Here is a 22336-nt window from a genome sequence, read left to right on the forward strand (position 1 = left end):
CTAATAACTAAAGAATTTATTCTTGAAAAAACTCGCATAACAGCACATAAAAGAGGTCAACTCACATGAATGGACGAAAGGTTGAAAAATCAATTGAGAGACAGATATATTGGCCATATTAACTGCCCCACTTTTCTATTGTCTCGTCTATTGCAAGGAAGAGCTTTAGCATTGCAAAGAAGGGATTCAAGCCCTTCAAAATCTGACTCCAACTTCAACACCAAGATGAGATTAGAATTTGACAATGACCCAAATATGTCTCGAAGATGTGGCAAGACGTTTTACCTGTTCATTGAGATATGCACCATTCTAGATACTGGAGAGGAGTTCAATCAGTGTATGTGCATCTCTGACAACAAAAGCAATAAAGGAAAAGAATACACAACTTAAATCACCAAAAATAGTGCAATTTGGTAGCACATGTTTACTCCATCTATCTATGCAGGTATCTGCACAATACATTTATACAAAGGATGAGTCCAATATGTTTTATTTACATGTCTACATACAACTTCGAGATGCAAATACAATAGATTGTGCAGCGCCATCGTCTTCACATGTACATGTATTACGACTCTTTCAGCAATGTTCAAAGTCAGTCACAGGCTGGAGCGAATGATAACACACGCGTCTGTGTGCCTTTTCAAATGAGTTCAATATTCTACATCACTGCTCAAAACATTTCATTCTCAAAGACAGATAAGCTATAGATTATCACATAAAAAGATGCGTATTGTATTAGAGTCGACAATGTTATGATCCTGGGTCCTCTCCGGTCATCAGCAGCTGTAAGGCGTTCTGTAAGTTCTTGACCGCAGTTTTTGAATCATCGTACTGCAGGGCACTGATAGCAAATTTACAATACTTCTGCGCTTGAATGGACTGTTGGGCTGTCAGTTGGACTCCTCCTGAAATATCAAAGGCGCATTATCAGCTGATGATAATTTGGGTTGGAGGGAGTTTCTGAACCAGTTCAAGAAAAAGACATGCTCGAATTATACATGTAGCTAACAAAGAAACAATATAACACAAGTTACCTGTACTGGGCCGTTGTGTCCAGGCACTCGCCTCAGGTGGATTAATCGGACCACTTGGCGCACCAGAATTCCCACCATTTGCATCCATGGGTGTAGACGGAGGAGCATGACTCCCAGATGGGGGTTGGGGGAAATTCAACACCGCAGGATTATCTGGCTGCACTGGCAGCTGGGGAGGGTAGCCTGGCTGTTGTGGGGGATAGTTCGGCTCACTCGGTTGGCCATAGCCCCCGGCTGCGCCACCACCTATCGCCTCACTTGGACCTGGTTGCTCTCCAAATGTCAGAGCTGCAAAGAAAACGGTAAAGGCACATTCAAGGATCTGTGTGAGTAGTTTCCCTACATGTAAAAGATAATGTGTTTGTAACCTCTTAAATGTGTTCCTGAAGAAAAGTTTGTTGATTTCTCAAACATTTTCAATGATATAGTTTAAACATACCTCCAAACTCATCCTCGGCTCCAGCAACTGGTCCAGGGATAGGCTGCTCTCCACTCTTAAGGCACTTGTTGATGTTCCATGCCTTCCATTTTGCATAACGCCTCCTCACACTAACCTAAAAATAACAAGTATAACATGCAGATACTTCCTCGAGGGACAGGGTGTGTAGATTAATGGCCAAATTCCTTTCTCCAGCATCGGACTTCTTTACAACAACAACCTGACATGATCTGAGACACTCCACAGTTTGTGTCCATTCTTGCTGACATTCAGGCCATGAGATATCCTTCACTGCCAATGGAAACATCATAAAGGGAACATAAAAGCAAAGATAAACATACATGATCATTGTCCTCTTGCGAACCGAATACTTCCATCACCTCGAACAGGAGAAAAGCAGTGTAGAACGACTTGATAGTATTCCTGTAGAGTAGAAAGCAAAGTATTAAAGATGAAAACAATCCCAGCTGATTGGAGCAAATAACCAACAACATCATCAGACTTACTTATGAAACCTGGCTGCCCTGTCCTCCTGGTCAGCATAGTTGAACACCTTTGTTGCATAGTCCTCAACAATACTTCCCCCAACTGTTTCAGAGAGCATGCCTTGAGATTCATCAGCATGCTCATTATCCTTGGCCGCTTTCTTAACCTGAAAATATGGAAGCGCTATCAAATTATGCAAGACCATCAGAAATCTGATACACCAGTAACACTAATTCATTCAATACATTATAAAATCAAATAAGAGGTGTTTTCCCACACTTTGAGCAGGGCGACCTGGAAAGGTGCATAATAAATATAATTGTACTGTATTGTATATGGGGGAAACAAAACATTGATTTTCTTCAACTGAAAAGCAATAATGCAAAGATAAACAACTATCTCTTTGACTTGTTTGTTCATCCTGATCATTATCAGAACCCGTATTTTGGCAATCCCTTTAATTTTGCTATACGAAATAGTACATGTAGTGTATTTTAGCATTTCCAAGAGACCCTTCCATTCCAATCATTCCAAGACACTTAAAAAAATTACCGCTTCCAGGTAGTTCATGAGTTGAATGATGTAGGTCCGGCACTCAGGGGTAGACTTGTCAATGCTCATTGCCTTCTGTAAGCAGTACATGCGACCTGAAAGAAGAGAACGAGATTTGAATTGTTGGCAATTGGCTCGGCTAGTTGGCCAGTCGTTTGATGAAATGATACACATGCAACAACCGATATAATGCCTAATGGTACCGGTACTGAACCAAGACACTAACTTTGCTATCAAAAACTCCTTGTAAGTGAATCCAGCATCGGTCGGGGGACGTTGACATTGTAACATGACATCGCCCTCTGTTGAGTGGCATTAGCTTGGATGCGACCGACAAAAGTTTTTGAATGATGACGTCAGATTGACGTCATTTTGTATAAAACAACAGAGAATTTCTCCTTACACCAGTAACAAACCACAGGATTTCCAGGTTTCCTTGAATCTATTTCTTGAGCAGTTTTCATGTGATGCTGGATGGGTTTAAACTGGGCAGGAAGAGGGGGGAATCCCGGGGGTGGGAATTCTGGATGTTGAAATGATGCCATATTAGATTCAGAAATTTGACAAAACTACTACTTCCTGAAACTGCACTGGATTTGCCTTATTAACCAAGTGATGTAATAAATATTGATTCAATTACGATCATAATAAAGATAAGATATAAGAATTTAAAAGTACGCATATTTTGTTTAAATTAATGTATAGTGAATATTCAAAAAATAAATTTCACAACTGTTGTTTAATGGTCGCGTTTTAGAGTGTTACAGGTTTGGTTGAATATAAAATGCCCATAGGAGTCGCGGCAGTATACCTCGTGATAATTTTTCCCTCTTTTTCATGCATGTCATGTATTTCATGGTTTTAGCGCCTGTAAATCAATAATGCATCATCATCAGATGATGCCAGTTGTAATGATGATGCAAGTTGTTGATGTTGCTTCCTCATCTGCCAGCTGAAAATAGAAAAGTGATTTTTGAATGCAAAACAAGTGAATTATCTGTCGAGCAAATAAACAGTAAAACACTAAAACAGTGACTGATAAGCCGGTGAAGGCAAGTGTCGTGTCTGTCTGTCAAACCAAAGAGATGTGAAGTGCCTTGCTCAAGGCCCAATGTCATGCTGATCTGACTGCAAGACATGACAGAACTTGGCCTAACTAGGATTAGAGACAGCATCGCACACACTAGTGTGACTTTAGTGTATCCTACATACGTTACATAACTGCCCTATGCACACTGTAACACCGTGGCGTGTGTCAGTGTGGGTCCAACATACATTTTCCATGGAAACGGGCATGTTTGTTTCTCACTGAGTTGGTCACCAATGCAACTGTTCACATTCTAAATCTGGTGTCATAAACAGTGACTGACCCAACATTAACCAAAGTCATCCCTGAGAAGACCACCTTCCATCTAATTCTTGTAACATCTTTATGAAAGTGTGTTAGGTTGCGGAATTCACAAGAAAATTTTTAACTCCAGGAGAAGATGAAAGTGAGTGTCCACTGGTATCGCCATGGTCTTCGCCTCCATGATAATCCTGCCTTGGTTGAAGCAATCAGGGATGCAGATGAGGTTTATCCGGTCTTCATATTCGATGGAAAAGTAGCAGGTAAGAACTAAAAATATTCCCTTGGTTTATAAACAACTGTAAAACATTATTCCGCATGTACATGAAAACTCGTTGTTGCTGTTTGTGTGTCAGTCTAGACATCGCTTTGTTTTGATTGTCCATCATTGTACTGTGTTACTTTTAGTGATAGCGCCATTGGAGGGACCCAAGAGTCGTCCCATGGTTCCCTGATGTCATAGGAAGGACGAATATGTAACTCATGAGCGTAGTTACTGGCACAAATAGCAGGCTTGGTTGCAATGCCTGCGTCCCTGAATTCTGATCTAAAAAAAAAAAGGTACATGACACGTGTACATCATTCTGAATGGAATTGTCTTTTCCATTTGACATAGACAGATCTCAATCTTCTCTTTCATTAGGAACTTACAGCGCTGGATACAACCGTTGGCGTTTCCTGCACGAATGTCTGCAGGATCTTGATGAGTCTTACAAGAAAGCTGGCGGCCGTCTGTATGTCTTCCAAGGAGAGCCACTGGAAATATTCTCTAATATCTTCAAGGTAAGGTCAAGTGGTTCAATTCAATAGTCCCAGAAGAATTTTACTCCCTACTACAGTGGAGAAAATAGTTGGTAGTACACAATTGCAAACAATTTATCATACACAGGCCTTTCAATTACGTGGAGACCTCTACACCCTGTATTTTTTTAGCCCATTTTGGGGGACATGTTTTTTTGCTTTTTAGCTTAATTTAAGGAATTGAACCCGAGGCGGAGGACCTTGGTTGAGTTACCAAGACACTCGAGGGTGGAGCTAAAATACAGTCCAAACCCGAGCCGACAGGCGAGGGTTTGGACGAAATTTTAGCTCCACCCGAGAGTGTCTTGGTAACTCAACCAAGGTCCGAAGCCGAGGGTTCAATTTCTATTCTAAAATACCTCAAACTTAAAAAGATAGGCCACGAAATAACTTGAATATGTGCGAATTTGGCAAATTCCATCCATCGCCTGCCAGGAGCGCCGGTAGCGCCGTTGTTTACATTATGTTACGGCAGCCCGTATAGGAAGTCCGGATCGGCTCGCTCAAGTGACGCTAAAATCCGCGCAAATGGGCTATTTGGAGCGTTTTTCTCAGCAAATATGTGTAGTGCTCATTAAAAAACTTAGGGTGGTTGATGCTTCCTTGGCTGATTTGTGTTTGAAGCAGTGTTTTGAGAGCCTCAAACTTCTGAAGTGAGCTGTGTGCATGGTTCCACATTTTAGTGCAACCCGAGGGAACTTTGGTAGAGCATCTTGGTTGCGTGTCCAAAACACTCCACTCTCAGAACGAGGCTTATGCATTTTCCATTTAAAAGTTGACTTTACGGTACCAAGGTATTTTAGAATTGGGGACATTTCATCGCGCCAATTTGCCTGAACAGCAACGTCATTAATCAAAGTTAGTGACTGATATCACCACATACACCTGAAAAATCATAATTTTAGGATAAAACTATAAAATTTGGCCATTTGGATGAGATTTGGTTATGTTAGGGGTCAAAAAACACTTCAGGGGGGTCATATTATTTAAAAAAAAAAAAAAAGAAAAAAAAAGACCTAATTTGGGGACATCCTGTACGGTATACACCGTAGGTGTAGGAATCATGTGATTGAGAGGCCTGCATACATATAGATGAATCCTGATAAAGCTAATTCTGTAATTCTATTTATTTTTCTTCACAGGAGTGGAACGTAACTCAGCTTACATTTGAGGAGGATCCTGAGCCAATATGGACTGAAAGGGATAAAGGGGTTAAGGCATTATGTAAACAAATGAATGTGGAATGGGTGGAGAAGGTCTCGCATACCCTATGGAATCCAAAAGAGTGAGTTATCTTGTTTCAGAGGCACCACGATACTGTTTGCTCCAGTTGTATTATTCATTGACCAAACATACAGGCCCAAATTCATAAAGGGCGTTTAAGAGTTAGACATGTACAACTTCTCTCTAATCAGTTTCAGTGCCTATTCATATTCTGTGAAGATTTGCATGAAGGGCCAGAATCTGTCTATTCAGTAGTTAAACGCTGTTTTAAACTAAACGCCCTTTATGAATTTGGCCCACAGTGTTCAGACCTCCGAGCCCCCTCACCACTTAAATCATGGCATTATACAGTGTTAAACTTGCAGGTGGGAAAAGATCTCACACATTTTTAAATTAACAACATGCGTTGTATAGACATAACGGGTGACCTTTGTGTCCAATTATCACTCAGGTTTTTTGGCATTACACCTCCTTTTATATTTTGTTATCTATCTATCTATCTTTTTTGTTATCACTTCATACTTGAGTGAAAGTAGATGAAGTATAGGGTTATATAATAAAAATCGTGATGTATAAAAGCCGTGAAAGAGGGGGAACATTGTGATAGAAAGGTCAAAGACCACATTTTTGGCTTAGAAGACCAAGCTTTTTTAGTCCTGGTAGTTTACATCAATATCTTTTGCTAAACCTGACCTCCTCCTATTTAGGGCAGAGCAATAACATAACTTGACTACTTGATTGCATTTATTTAAAAAACATAGTTGAGACACCCTTTTCTCATTGCAGTATCCTCTCCGCTAACCGCGGCTCACCTCCACTGACGTACGAATCATTTTGTAATGTCATCGAAATGCTTGGTGTTCCGGAGCGCCCTCTTGATGATGCTGACCTCACCAAGGTCAATTTGCCTGCTTCTGATGACCATGACAATAAGTTTGGCTTGCCTACACTGGAGATGCTGGGTATTGAGCCGGAGTGCGAGAAACAGTTGCAGAGGCATAATATCTGGATCGGAGGAGAGAGTCAGGCACTCGAACAGCTGGCGACCAGGAAGGAGATTGAGAGAAAGGTTGGTATCGGCTTGCTAGTCTCCGGGAATAATGGTCCATTTCACGAGAAGATGGCACTGCACTCAAAAACGCCTAACATGGCTGGGAAAATTGATCAGTATTTTGCTTCAACAAACTCTTTCTTGGTGATGTGATGTCTGATTTTGGCAAAGTGAGAATTAGATCTTTTGGACTTCGCAGTTTTAGATAAAATACTACATTTTACATTTTCAGGCATTTGAATGTGATAGAATCCTTCCCATGCAGTCAGCCCCTGACCTGCTCGGACAACCGATGAGCTGTAGCGCCCATCTGAGGTTTGGATGCCTCTCCATCAGGAAGTTTTACTGGGCAATTTGTGATCAATATAAGCAGGTAAATATTAAAGTGTTCATTTAAGCCTAGATGGTTTGGTATGGCATAAAATAGCTGGAGGGCTGTTTTTCACTTCATGAGTTTGATTTGGAGTACTAAATCTCTCTCCATACGTCAATTTGGCTGAATTGTTAATGGTTGACCATAGGTATATGGTAAACCCTAAAGGTGAGAATATGAATTGAAATCGAAATTACTGACGAATCTTCGGACGTTATTTGTAGGTGAAGGATAAGAAGCCTCCTTCTGCTGTGGTCTCTCAGTTCATCTGGAGAGAATATTTCTATACGATGTCAGTGAACAACATCAACTACAACTCCCAAGAGAATAATCCCATATGCTTGAAAGTGCCTTGGTATGAGGATGATGAAAAGTTACAAAAATGGAAAAATGTATGTATATTATAAGGTTAGGATTAGCCATACCCCATTCGCGTTCAACGAATTTAACCCTAGGATGAGGTTGTCAAGTGGTAAAGATGTCAACTGTGGATTAGACTTGGACTATACGAGTGACCTTGGACTTGTCACTTAATGCTTTGATTGTCATTCTCTTGCCTAATTCATAAAACCGTGGTTCCTTTTACCTATGCCTGAGCACAAAAATTGCCCATCAAAGTTAGAAACATGGTGTAGCTCGCAATTGACTCCTCCTGTCTCGTGCCAGACTTAATGAATAGCACCATCATTGTAGAATATAGCCATGTTTGCTTCATTACCGTATTTTCCGGATTATCCCCCGCACTGCCCTATGACCCGCACCCCCTTTGACCATTACCTAAAGCCACGCAAGACCCGCACCTGATTATGACCCGCACTGCTCCAAGACCCGCATTCTCCAAAAATAGTAAGCCATTCATTGATGTTGACATCCTAGAACCGCCATGTTTTTTTTAATTGTTAACCAAAGTGGATCAATTCCAGCATGGCCGTAACTATTTTCCCTAGCGGAGACATCACAAACTATGCGATCATGGCGGAAATATTGGTTGAAAACAATGCGAAAACGATGGACATAAATCCTTATCAAGTAACCAGTTTGGTCCCCTTTTTTTTCTTTGGGGTTGGGGCTTATCCCTCTCAGAATCCACGCAAGACCCGCACCTTTGTATTACCCGCACCCCCACTTTTTGGGCCTGTTTGAGGGCAAAAAGCCGCGGGTCATACGCCGGAAAATACGGTACACTCTTGTACATGTACTGGGTATCTTTGTGAACTGAGGGATTTACAGATTTCATTTTCTTTTCTTCAGGCGAAGACTGGCTACCCATGGATTGATGCGTGCATGACCCAGCTCCTAGTGGAAGGCTGGATCCACCACGTTGCTCGGCATGCTGTGGCCTGTTTCCTCACACGTGGAGATCTCTGGTTGTCTTGGGAACATGGAGATAAGGTAGCTTTAACATGGCCATTGCTTGGTACTCATTAACGTCATTATGGTTTGCCCCAAAAATCTTCTCAAGAAATCTCATCACCCCGTGATGGAAGCTGTGTCATAGGAAAACCTACTGGACTTCTTCCCCATCCTTGCTTCTCCGGCCCAACTTTAAGTTTTATTATTTGTAATGCAATAAAAACTTCCTTTAATTTTCAGTTTTTCAATCGATACCAGCTTGATGCCGATTGGTCTGTGTGTGCTGGTAATTGGATGTGGATTGCCAGCTCTGCATTCGAACAATCTCTTGATTGTCCAAAGTGTTTTTGCCCTGTTCGCTATGGCCAGACCATGGATCCGACTGGAGCTTTTGTTAGGTATGTCAAAATTATATACGCCTGACACTGTATATACATGTAAAAGTCACCAAACTAAAAATGACCTTAGGATGGTAGCTTTTGCATCATATATGTATAAATTTGTTTTCTCTATTTTAGGCGGTATTTACCGATCCTTTCCCAGATGCCTTTAAAGTATTTATTCAACCCCTGGAAGGCTCCCCCTAGTGTGCAGAAGGAAGCAGGCTGTATCGTTGGCGAGGATTACCCGGAGCGTATTGTCGACCATCTTGAAGTCTCCAAGAAAAATAGAACCACTATGTTAAACTATAAAAATTCATTGAGTAAAAGAGGTAAGGATGACCTTCAGAAGTCCTTTTCAAACTCCTATAGAAACCCCTTACATTTTAGATGCACTTGTAGTAAAGACTGAAAGCTCTTAAATTCCTCCAGCATTGTCCTATTCCAGTTAGATTCAACTTGAGGTACATGTATATTCAGTACAAACCTTGTTTGTTTCAGAGCCCCACTGTGGTCCGGCCAGCGAGAAGGAGGTGGATGACTTTGCATGGTTAACAATCAGTGCTGAAGATAAATGCACAGCTAACAATGAATGTCAGAAACTGCACGTTGAGTAAAAAGGGAGGACTGCCTGAGAGGTTAATACTTCTACTCCACGATGGTTGTCACAGTTAAGTGTCGCGCTTGCATAGTTGCTGCTTACTGCATGCTGCTTGCTGCTAAAAATATGGAATTTCCCCCAGATATTGCTGCACATGTTATAGGTGGAAGTGGTTGAATGATTTCTCTGTGAACGCTTTATGGGACAGACATGTATGTGCAAAACATTGGCCTTATTTTCTCCTGGATTATCGATTTGCTTTAAGGAAAGTCGGAGAAACTGCATTCTATGCCATTGCAAAGGCATAAACACAGAGCTAAGATTATTTCAGAGCGAGTAAAACTCCAGATGGAAATTTTTTATTGACTGTATTTTAACTCTTGTCAGTCAATGTGAATCCATTCCTTGTGAAAATCTAACACTTGATTGGTACAATGTCATAAATTCTTCATTTTCCACTGTCATTCCTATCACAACTCTCCTACCATTAGTTGAGCTTCCCCTCTTCTCAACATTCTTTCATACAAAGTCCCTCTTTCTCAACTTGTGACCAAACTTGTCTTCCTCAAACCAAGTTTTCAGCAACTTGAAAATCTCTCCCCACTCGATTCCATATCTTTACCAGTTGCTTCGCCTTTGCTGCTGCTTTTCTCTTCTTCAGCTGTTCTAAGTTTACATTTAATTTAAAGGGACAACTTGGGATGTGTGTGCATTTCATACAAAAAATGGCGTCCAGCAGGACCACGACTTCTATTAGGATTAGCAGCAAAAAACAATGCAATAAAACAGAATGTGACCATAGGCCTGTCTGACATTCACAAGCCATGTCCAAAACTGCTTCGCATTATTGGCAAAATCCTTATTAGAGATCAGCTTTAGGATATCGTTCAGGGGTATCATCCTCTTCACCAGGTAAAGCCCACACCCAAGTTGTCCCTTTAAGAAAATTTTGACCTGTTTAATTCAGCCTCAAATGCAAATGGAACATGACGTGAAGTCGACCTCACACGTATAGGCCGGTGCTGTAAATGCCATTATCTGGCCCTTTTTCCTGTGCAGTTTCATTTTCTCATGAAACGAGTATGATGTATTGATGTACTTCCAGCTAGTGTTGTTAGCTTATGGTAGATGTCAGCACGCCACTGTGCCGATGGTTTTGATAATAACGGAAACTTCTGTTAGGCCGCAACCAGTCTATTTTGAAAGTCGGTGTCCTCTGGGCTTTCAAAAAGTCGCAGGGTATGACTTCCCGGTAACTGTTGTTAATTACCACAACTATCAGGAAGCTACTGTTCAATTCTCGCTATCGCATCCTACTGTGTAAAAACGGGGTCTTTTAGAGGCTGCTACAGCTAGCTAAAGTGCATCACAAAAAAGATCACAGCCACCATTCCCATCTTGATGGGACCGTGGGAAAAAACCAGCTACCAAAACGGTGGCCAAATATATGTGAACGTTGTCCCCCTAAAGAAGTATGGATCTAGCGTATTCCTGTCTTCATGCATTGGGAGCAACCTGTACTCCAAAATCATTGATTTCATTCTGTTCTTGAATAACACATGTTTCTCTTCAACCATGTTTGGAGAGAAGAGAGAATGGAAAATCAATGAAAGAGTATAAAAATCACATTGAAGAGGGTTCATTGCGCTGCACTAAATGTGACTTCTGGGGTTAAAGGCAGGGTATATCAAAAAAAAAAAGGTATTTATTTCAAAGTTATATATACAATACTGGCAGTGAAACTGTGATATATAGGAATAACTAACATTTTGTATTGTGTACGTGTAAGTTATACATGCGTTTTATATGGATCAAATAAATGTATTGTTTCCTTTGTTGAATAGCTGTTAAAATCTTTTCTTAATGTTGATGGTTTTGCTTGGCGTTGCGTGCCGATTCCGTCCAAGATTCATTCAAAGACGATGCAAGTACGCCCTCTATTGTATGGAAATCGCAATCTCTCCAGATCCTTTGTTGTCTATGTCAGTGTAAGTGGAAGAACATCCGGCTGGAAAATCACATCTTTCTATTGATTATTTCATGAAGGTGAAGGTCACAAGTGTTTACATTCTGGAATTTCCTCTGCTGCTACTATTTCTGAACCATGCCTGATCTACATATCACATGATGTTTATCACAATCCTATAAAGTGCTGGCCTGTCCTGGGGCCCTGGATTTTATTATACTTTATTACCTACTCTGGTTTCGGGTAATTTACAATGCAGTGGTATGCTGTTTATGCCGGGGTTAAACCATGCGGTCAAAAACAAGATATTTTGCAATGTTTGTCTACTGGATAAGTAACACTCTTAGCTCTCTTGAGGATTGGGACCCTTCTTATTTTTGAAAAGAAATGTAGGCCCGTGTATACAAGCATTGTAGTTTTCTGGTTGCATACCTTGGAGACGGAAAAAATCTGAAGTTCGAAACACCACCTGAGATGATAATGGACTTCATTCTGGATGATAATGGACTTCTTTCTGGACAAAAGAGCCAGCCAGCAGCAGAAATCAGAAAAAACATGAACAAGTCCGACCTTGAACCTTCGAACCTGACAGGAGTGGCTCTGAGTACTGACTGGATAAACATTTGAAAAGTTGGACATGCGACCTTGTGCAAACGTGCGCTTAGTCATCCCACATCCTTCTGTTAAGATAACATATGGCTAGTTTAGTGCATACCTCTCCAACTTTGTGGCGCACCGGAAAGTTATTGATTTTGTGTTTTCTTGCTTGAAATATGAAGTTGTTGTGGCAAAAAAATCAATACTGTACTAAAATGATAGATTTTTGTTGTATCTTTTGAGGATATTCTCAGCTATGGTCCAAAATGTTTATAAGACAAGGACGGGTGCAATCCATCTGACCCCCCCCCTCATAGCCAGCTTCGTCTGACAAGTCAAGAGAAGAATGTTGAGGAGCAACGATTTGTTGACGATAAGAGCATTTTTACTCTACCCCAAAATGTTGTCATGAGTTTAAAATAAACGAAGCCCCTTTTTGGATTTGGCCATAATCAGAATGTGCCGTTCTTCCTAAAGGGTTAATGTTTTGACTGGGAAGCCGCAGACTGACCAGTCATAGCCGGGATGACGGGGTTAATAGTTCATGGTCATGAATGGAGCCATACCTGATAATATCATATTGATTTGGTGCGAGGGAGGGAGAGGGTTGCGATGGGAAAAACGGGAAAAACATGCGATAGGGTTTCTGTGGAGGCATGTTTTGAATGAATAAAGGCGGTATTGTATCGTTATAGGAGATTACAACTTATTTAGGTGATCTGGGTGAGCAGTGCTGAGTTATGAATAATCAGCAGGTGTTGTCTGATGCCTCCGTCAAAGTGTAATTACATAGGCTTGTGAGTCAATGATGGAAATAGTAAAAGTAATATCTTTTGTTCACACTGGCCACAGTTTTTCCTCGGCACTGGTGTCTCCGGGCCAGAATGTCAGCAGAAATCAGAAAAACAAATTAAAAACAAGGACAAGGGACAAGAAGATTCAAACAACAAGAAAAAATTTAGAATTTTTTGTGTTGATAACAGCAGTGAGTAAAGGAATCAATGGAGCCCTGGGGAAGAATGGAGACGATGATCACCTGCTGTGATCTCAGGCAGTCGACCTCGAGGATATTGATCGGTGCTGTGGAAAACGTAAACAACTCGTTAAGTCCAAATAATCCTGGATGGTGGATAAGAATTCGTATTGATTGGACCATTCTGTGTCTATATCAGTAGAATTCATGACATAGGCTTAAATTTGATTGTTTTATTATTCAACTAATGTTGGTGACAGGTTTTTGATAGGTACACGTATTCACCAATGGCACCAACCATGACACTGTGACGCTGGGAAAGAACGACGGAACCGAGCGTACTATGTAGATAAGATGTTATCTCCATCAAATTGCTAACGACTCGGAGTGTACTGTGTTGAGCTCATTGCTCAGACAATATCATTTGCAGAGAGTGATTGCTGGAGTTGACTGGATCACAGGCCAAAGCATTTTACACGAACTTCAAAATCTTGAGCCTATGAGAGGGATACCTTGATGCCATCTAGTCTAGGTTCAATGCCTGGGGCTAAAACACTTCACCTCTGTTTTAAAAATGTTGAAATCCAGGGCTTGATTGAAATTGCCTCTATAATGTTTACATCCATGTATGTATAGTCTGTATTGTTGCGGTTATTGATATTTTGTGGTTGTGCTTTAGATCTCTCTGTGTACATTATGTTGCTGACTATCACTGGTGTAGGCTGCTGGTAAAGCTGCCTTTTTGGTCCTATTTGCGGTCAAGCTGAGTTACCAAAAAATGGCTCATGTAGGAAAACTGGGCGTCTTACAACAGGATAAAGGCCACTGTGACCTAATTCCTCTCCTGTGCTGGGGTTTGCCAAGTCTAAATGTGTCATGTTTACATATCTGGAGTAAAAGGCCAACATAACAGGAAATGAAAGAGACAAACTTGATTACCTTCTGTCACAATTTAACCATAGTTTATTTGCATAAAATACTATTCAATTTAGTGTTATGGGTGGGTCTCATCAATGCTAACCATAGAACTGCTGTGAGAGGCATATCTATCTTTTTGGAGAATTGATATCTTATCAGATGACAATGAAGGCCAGACAAGTTTACATGCTGTGGAACAGAAAATGTTCACAGTATACATTTCTGCCAATGCCAAACGATGGACAAATTTGAGGCAGAATATTTTGGCGACTGAAGGTGATGTTTTAAAAAAACTAAATAAAATCTGGTTGACCAACACTAGTATAGAACTGACCGACACAAATGTAGGAACGACCAACTCAAAATGCATTGCTCTCGGCCTTACCTAACAAAAGTTGTTTTGATCGGAGAGCAGAATCATGTCAGCCTTGGTGTTATAAATAGAGACAATAAACAGCAGTTGACAAGCGCTGACCCAATTCCAATCAAGCTGCTTGGTTCGTTAGATCAATAAGCCAGTTATTTATATCACAAAATGGTTAAAAATAGTCCTCTATTAATGGCAGACAAGGGATTCGTGTGGTAAACATCCAAGGATGATGTTGCCGTGGGCTAGGCAGGTTCTTGTCAGTTGGTGTGGGCGTCTTATACTCACTCGGGCGTGAAATGGCTCCTAAACTTGCGATGCATTGAAATGTTTCATGTCCATGAAACTTTTTTGTTGGTTTCAGATTGTGCTGAAGAATGTGCATTTTGTGCCTTTTAAGGTGATCATTGCCCCTTTGTAGACCTGTCGACTGGCAGCCGTCTACGCAACTGGAAATTTTCAAATTCAATTGCAAATTTCAAATTTTCAAGGAGCCTTTAAAGTTGTACACATCCTGCATGTTAGCCAAACATCTACAGCTGTTGGCTGCTGTTGAGATCTCAAACATCTTTTTTGCCAGTCTAGACTAGACCCCCTGACATGCCGCATGAAGCTTGATCGCTGCAGGCATGCAGCAACAGCCAGAGATAAGATAAAAGACTCCGATATGAAGCCATAACATGTTTTCATGACAGGCTTTTTTGTAAGCAGTGTTAACATGAAGGTTGAGTCAAGAGAAGAAAATGAAGAAAAATGGGTGTCAGGTGTGGAGCTGAGGGAAGCATCAGAGGTACCCAACCCCCCCCCCCCCATTCTTGAAATATCTTCGAAATTGACCTTGAAACTTAGGCACACACCAGGATTTTTGATGAGAAATACAACTGGATCCACCCCTCGGGTTTCGGATATAGTCAGAGATAGCCTTGGATAAGATTCTTCATGATTGGTTGAGCATGAAAATTAGAGTAAGTATGTACGAACCATGATTTTGCTTAAAATTAGATGATGCCAAATGTGATGCTGTGGAATGAAATAGGCACATGTATGCAATGTGAAATTAGGCATGACTCGTAGTGAGGGACAGTATTTGAGGTCATTTCACACAAAAAACAGTTTTAATTATTAAATTCGTCCTAAAAATGCATTCCTTTTTATTGAAGAGAGACACACCTTAATGAAAGCACTGTACTTGTGCCTAATTATGTCTGATGCCCGTCTATTATTAGCTAATCCAATCATGTTGGAATGCTCCACCTGAGGGAAGCCTTTGATATCAAAGGATTTTATGATTAGCAACATGATAGAATTGCCACGGTTACAATAATGGACGTGTGGTCTGATCATAATTGTCTGGAGGACTAATTATGCAACTCCAAATAGCATCGGCTAATCTCCGCTTGCCGCTCTTGTGAGTGTTTTGTTGCTGCCACTATGATTGGGCACCGATTGAGTTGATCGCGGTCTCGTGATTCTCTCCTCAGCTAGGGGAAGTCTGCCACAAGCGATTGTCCTTAGATGTTGTTTTGCTCTGGGACAGGTTCATGTACGATGGATCTTCGTTTTACTTCTCAGACAAGGATGTCAGGCCATTGAAGTAAGTAACTTGCCCAAGGTCACATATTCAGAAACATTGTGATGTGTCTATATGGAGTGCATCCAACCCACGATGTTTCCAATGATGAGTCTGATGCAGAAAACCACTAGACCACGGCCTTCTCCTTGGAATACTCTCTGCAGTGTTGTGTCTGCAGAGCTTGACTGGTCCCATTTTCATCTCACAAAAGCCCAGTTCTTTCCTTGCCATCCCCTCTAACAATGAGACAATCTCTTTCTGTGATTTTTTCCCTTCTTTTGTATGAAACATCTGCGGATTTCACAACATTTCAGTGAATAAAGCAGTCAATTTCAATCACCATCCGATCCTCGGGCAGAAGGAGAGAATTATTTCGAAATTTTTCAAGAAAATGATGCGAAAATTGCTGTTTGCTTTTATTGTGCAATCGTTGATGAAAATGGTACAACTCTCCTGAGGGGATACAAGCCTAATTGCCAGTATCAACACTTCTCAAAAGTTTCTTTTCCTCTGATTGGGAAAAGTTTCTCTAAGATGCTGGAATTTGATTTGGTAGAGTACATTTCTTCCTGTGGGTGTGTGTTATTCGGAAGAATGGATTTAGAACTTTATAGAGCATCATGATGTGTTTCAATACCGTAATAAAGGTCTTTAGGGATACCTATTACAGTGGAACCTCCCTTAGCGGACACCTCTCTATTGAGGACACCCTCTCTATTATAGACATTAATTTTGGTCCCAAGTTGTTTCCCTGCAGCTTGATCTCTCTAATCAGGACACCTCTCCATTGAAGACATCACTTGTCAGTCTCGAGGGTGTCCTCAATAGGGAGGTTCCACTGTGGAGAACCTTAGGCCAATGTCAAGAAACATATTGATGTAGAAATGAAATGAACAACGTGATTATGATATGGAAATTTCTCATCTTAGTGGAATCGATTCACATCAGAATCACTTCAAAGGCAGAAACTTGAAACTGCTTTGTAATTGTAGATGTGGGTGTAGTCTCTGTCATCTTCTATCGATTAATCTAATATGGGAAGTTGACTCCACAATATGAGTGCGAGAAATTAGAATAGTGTGCCACACTGTACATTACCCATGTAGAAGTGCAGTCAAGTTATATTTCGAAATAAAAGACAGCTCATAGCATGGCGAGGATCAACAGGTTATTTGTAATAGAGGCAGCTAGACACTTAATCTGCTATTTAAATATCAAAGCATTTGCGCTTTTTCTAGGTACTAGGCTATCAACATCAAATATTAAATATCAAAGACAATAGAAGATGGCAATGAGTAATTCCATAGGCTATCTGAGGATCCATGCAAGCCAGAACTTTAGTCTCAAGATGGATTTGAAAGGTAGGTTGTTGGTATATTCAGGGCATGTCTGTTTTTAAGTACTATAATATGTCGCGAAAATAAAGAGGATAGCTTAGGCGAGAGGAAATCCTGCTAAAGTAATGTGCATCTCGGCGTACTTTGTCCTTCTCATCACTGCGCCTGGGGATGCTGCAAAAAGTGTGAGGATCTGCCATCTCACTATATCATTTTGCTTAGGGATAAAGAGGAAGGCTGACTAGTACTTCATTCTGATTTAAGAGTTGGTTTCCATGGCAACTGAAGCTGTGGTGTGGAGAATACGGCCTGGTTCATTTCTGTGCTTTTGGCAGGTTTGCCAGTAAAATAGAAATGTAAAAACTTCTCAATATTATATCTGTTGTCGATGACACACATGAAAATTAAGAAAAAACAGATATAATTTACCCAAAGTACTTTCCTGTATTAATTGAAGGGCATTGGGAACCCGCCGCCAACCTATCAGTAGCTAATTTGTCCTGGAATTTATTGAAATTCGTGACATACATTTAGTGCTGGCTTGCCCTTTGGTTCGATTTTGTGGTAAATAATTAACCGGCCTCAGATCAGTGATACTAGAGTAATCTACAGCCCAGCTGACCTCCATATGATTGACCATATTGAGCAATGTGCCTGATATGAAAGTGAACTTGGACCATTTTGTGGTCATGCTCTGAAAAATATGTCTTGAATACAGTGCTTTTATATCATGAGTTCTATCATGATCAGGTAGAAGTCAATTACAGTTGGCAATTGTGTCAACAATCCCTTGATGAATTCAGTTGGAATGAAGATTTAAAGTTCTGAGCGGTGTTTGACGTATTCTGTTATTGCGCATTTTGAAGTTAAAATCATATGCGTGTATTCTGTAGGTCATGAGTTGTCCTTCATTACAAAGGCAGAAGATATCATCGTCCATTTATTTTCATACTTAAAAATTGTTTAGGCTTTAGAAGTTGTTCATTCATGGTGAATATTGTGCCAGTTGGTTTAACATACTCAATGAAAAAGCAAACATTTGTGGAAGTGGTCTGATATTTATGACCTTGTTTGTCAAGTTGTTGTCTGTCTCTTGAGTGAAAGTTGATATCATTTTTATCGAAGTATTGCATATAGAAAAATCAGCATTATTATGGTCGACATTATGACTCACAGAAATTTTGTCGAAGATGTTGAAATAGCTGTCCATGGGCAACATTGGGGATATCAGCAATAGGATGAAAAATACGTATTCATGTGATGAGTGAATATTGTTATAGCCAGAGCAAATTACTTTACAAATTGTCTGCTAATAGCATGTAACCACACATCAGTCTGTCATACTTTGTTCTCCATCAGTCTTTGTGGTGGATTCATAATTCCATCTATGGAGCTTCATTTACATTCGGCCGCATAGGAAAGAATTTGTACTGCATGGCTATATTTAAAAGCAAAAAGCTGTGAAAACGAAAAGATTGTTGCTTATTTCCAATGGTAACACAAGTTCGTTTTCATGAACCTTTTGCCAAATGCCAGTTTTTCTATGGCAAAAACTCCAATGAGATTCGATTCGGTCAAAATATCAGATAAGCGGACCAGATATTTTGAAGCCGCTTCCGCTTTCATTAAAGCACTAATGGGTTCGATGAGTCGTTTTTACAACCTATTCAGCTAAATCCCCGCCTATTCATCTTGAACTGATATTTGCGAGCAGAGGAATTGTGTCTCCCCTTCGCCACCCTCACTCCCATGTAGATCAGTTGAATGACCTTGACCCAGTTGCTGGTAATAGAATTGAAAACAACATCTCCTGGCGCTGGCTTTGATTGGCTTGAACACCAGGGTATTTTAGTCACTCGTACATTGAGATTAGAATATGAAGCCATGTGGTGGATTATTACACGAAATTATATAAAATTCGATAAATGCTTATTATCCCTGAGTGGATCCGAGAACTGGTGTATAAATATTAGATCTGTTGGTTAAATAAGTGGCTAATTTTACTTTCAAAGCAGTTATTCAGAAGATCAGATGCTAGTGGAGTGCTTTTAGCCAGGACTACATTTCCACATAGTTGCACAAACTCATTATTATTATTGTTAATTATCATTTTTACAATGTAGTATGTTTTTATTGTGGAAGCTGTGCTAAAGGATACACTTAATGGTTATTTGCGGTATCTTAATTGCTTGTGGCACTAGCACTGAAAAGGAAATACATAAAAAATTAATCAATCCGTCTGTAGACTGTAAAAGTATTAGAAATGTGTTTATCCAGACAGCAGGTGCCTGGCCTGTTAACTGAAAGGTGCACTTCACAGATTGAATCTTTTTCTGGATTCTAGCTTGCCGGCTACCATGCATTAACTTTTGTCCATGAGTTGTCTGTCTATGCCAAGCAACGGGAACAGACGGTAACTGTCAAAGCCTTTTTCTAATGCTGCAGTTCAAGACCCCTTTTAATGTGGTCTGGAGACTGTAGACATTTATTTTAACCCATTAAGTACATGTCTGAGCCTTATGCTTCATACTGGGGAATACTGAAGGGCGTGCTGAGAACAAATTCTATCATCAACCCCTTCATTTTTGCAGCCTGTGGCAACCCAATCAGCTCCCCTGGCATGACAGGACGTGCCCGGGAGTCAAGTAGGCAGCATTTTGGTGCAAACATATTGCCGACATGGCCATCTTCCAACTCAAACACTCAATACCAAAACATGTTGTTCTGTGCACTGGTTTGGGTTCACATTCTTGGTTTTCATCTGTTGAAGCAACACCGTCATACAGCAAGCGCTTTGGCACAAGAGTTGAGCCTCAGCCTTGTGATCAGGAGGTCCCAGGTTCGATACCCGGCCGTTGCCACTTTGTTACTCCCAACACATCGTCCTGTGGGGGTAAATCACTTTTCTAATTATATGAGCCTATTCCAGCAGCTACACTCCAGCTCCAAAGGATTTGAAAATCAATGGGGTTACTATTGGTCAATAGGTTGTTGACTCCACAATAAAACTCCTGAACCGCAAATGACATCCAGGGTTGTTTTGTATCTGGAGCAGGGGTATTCTGGATAGATGTAAACACACAAGTCTCTGGATCTGCCAAAACTCAGATCAATATGTGAGATTGTCGCACCTTTTGAATGACACCTCAGCAGTTTCATTCCTTTATTTTGCAAACCCAGCACAACCCTTCAGGGTAATGCTTTGGCAATACATTGGTGAATTGGACCCTTTCGGGACATACTCACAGTCTTACCACACATAAGATTTCATAGGGTTCATTTTGGTACCTGCACCATACTCCGTCTTTCCCGCACTGATTACTGATGAGAAAACACCTTTTCGAAACCGTTTTCATGGCAACCATCACCCGGCGAGCCCAACCCGCAAACACACTATATGTCGCCACCTATGGGGACACATGCGCAACCCAGTTTTCCCACCAAATCTGACGCCAAATTGCATCATCGAAGGGAACGTCTCTCCACGAAGAGCGACGCCACGAGTCAACCCGACGTCACCGAATCCACGGATGACACAGCGACTTCAGGACAATGCAACGGTATTGACACTGATTGACGCAACGTTCAATCACAACGGTCTAATCCGCGTACGGGACAAGTCAGCCCTCTTTACGTTTCACAATATGTGAGATTAAGATGACAGGCATTTTTTGCTCACCTGTGAGCCTTTACCATCACGCAGTGTCCGTCGTCGTCGTTGTGAGACAACAGTGGCACGTTTTGTAACCGCTGAAGCTATTGAACTCTAACTTGTCATGTACCCCTGGGTGATCGCTACTCAGAGGCCAAATTGCGGTCTCATTGTCATAAAGGTTTCTTGAGTGATATTTCTATCTGACTTTCTTGTGATTGTCCCAATCTTATGATGAATTAATTCAAACTTGGCCACTAGAAAATCCTTATTATGTCATTTTGTACTCATTGGCTCACTGTCTAGTGATACAACACCGCTGTGTCCGTTGTCATCGTCGTCATTGTCTATATCCTGTTTCAAAAACAGTGGCATGTTTCTTAACCGCTGGAGCTTTGAACTTGAAACTTACACTGTCGGAGGACCCCTCAGGTCAGGTGACCTTTGACAATGAATTTTGGTCCGATTTACATGCTTACTAAAGAGTAGAATGTATTTAGGACAGTCGAGATAGTTTCTACAAGTGTGTCATGTGTGGAATGGTAAGGGGGCATCTTCGTAAAGGAGCAAGGATGTCTGGGTTCAAAAGCTGAATCGACACTGAATGTTAACACCTTGAGTGTATAGCGATGTACAGGGTGGCCCAGAATAATTCTGGGCCTCCCTGTAGATAGATCTACGTAAGACAATACCACCAATGAATATTCATAGATTGGAGGGTCCGGGCCTATCAATTAGACGAGTGCATGTTTTTAACACTCAAGTACATATTTGGAGAGGTATTGAAAAAATATTTCCTGTGGCAAGTCTACAGATATAAAGAAATTATTTGATGAAAAAATTAATTTTGAATTTTGCTAATTTGGTAATAGGGGATGTATTTTGAGATTTTTCTGCCAGTTGGCTGAAAAGAGTGGAAATATCAATGTCTGTCCAATTTGTCGATTATCAAAAAATTCCTTGGTCAACTACCAGTTTACTTTTCACCATTTACTTGCCCAACTGTCCGGAATATCATATCAAAATTTCAGATTCACAACCACGCAGTATTTGATGCGTCGCGGTCAAACATTGACAATTGAACTGCTGAGAGGCTTAAAAAATCAATGGTGGTCTTGCCTCGCGTCTATTACACCCAACCATTCAGTGCCCAATGACGCTATTCTAACATTGTTGAACAGGGGGTCCCATTGACTGCGGCAATTCTCTCCTTGAAACAATGTCAACTTAACACAAGCAGCATTTGATGTGCTGATCCTGAACCGAAGAAGTTCTTTACATCATCTTATCTAACGAAATGAATGTCGA

General features: G+C 40.8%; 2 protein-coding genes across 3 annotated transcripts; one reads left to right on the forward strand and one right to left on the reverse strand.

Annotated features, from left to right (window-relative positions):
- Nucleotides 1-3127, reverse strand: LOC135487768 (vacuolar protein sorting-associated protein VTA1 homolog). The gene is made up of 7 exons (XM_064771842.1): nucleotides 2918-3127; nucleotides 2515-2609; nucleotides 1983-2128; nucleotides 1818-1899; nucleotides 1477-1591; nucleotides 1038-1325; nucleotides 1-908 (listed from the first exon to the last, which is right to left on the reverse strand). Exons 1-7 carry the CDS (start codon nucleotides 3057-3059, stop codon nucleotides 754-756), a joined length of 1023 nt encoding a protein of 340 aa, XP_064627912.1. The 5' UTR covers nucleotides 3060-3127; the 3' UTR covers nucleotides 1-753.
- Nucleotides 3128-3339: 212 nt separating this feature from the next.
- Nucleotides 3340-11486, forward strand: LOC135487436 (cryptochrome-1-like). 2 transcript variants are annotated; one of them, XM_064771076.1, is made up of 11 exons: nucleotides 3340-3566; nucleotides 3996-4125; nucleotides 4506-4645; nucleotides 5806-5948; nucleotides 6674-6956; nucleotides 7171-7311; nucleotides 7536-7703; nucleotides 8563-8703; nucleotides 8905-9062; nucleotides 9183-9376; nucleotides 9546-11486. In XM_064771076.1, exons 2-11 carry the CDS (start codon nucleotides 4002-4004, stop codon nucleotides 9659-9661), a joined length of 1608 nt encoding a protein of 535 aa, XP_064627146.1. In that variant the 5' UTR covers nucleotides 3340-3566; nucleotides 3996-4001; the 3' UTR covers nucleotides 9662-11486. The 2 variants fall into 2 exon arrangements, with proteins under 2 accessions (XP_064627146.1, XP_064627145.1); XM_064771075.1 differs by having other exon boundaries at nucleotides 3340-3480.
- Nucleotides 11487-22336: the final 10850 nt, after the last annotated feature.

This window comes from Lineus longissimus, chromosome 5 (genome assembly GCF_910592395.1).
Source record: "Lineus longissimus chromosome 5, tnLinLong1.2, whole genome shotgun sequence".
Taxonomy (NCBI): Eukaryota; Metazoa; Nemertea; class Pilidiophora; order Heteronemertea; family Lineidae; genus Lineus; species Lineus longissimus.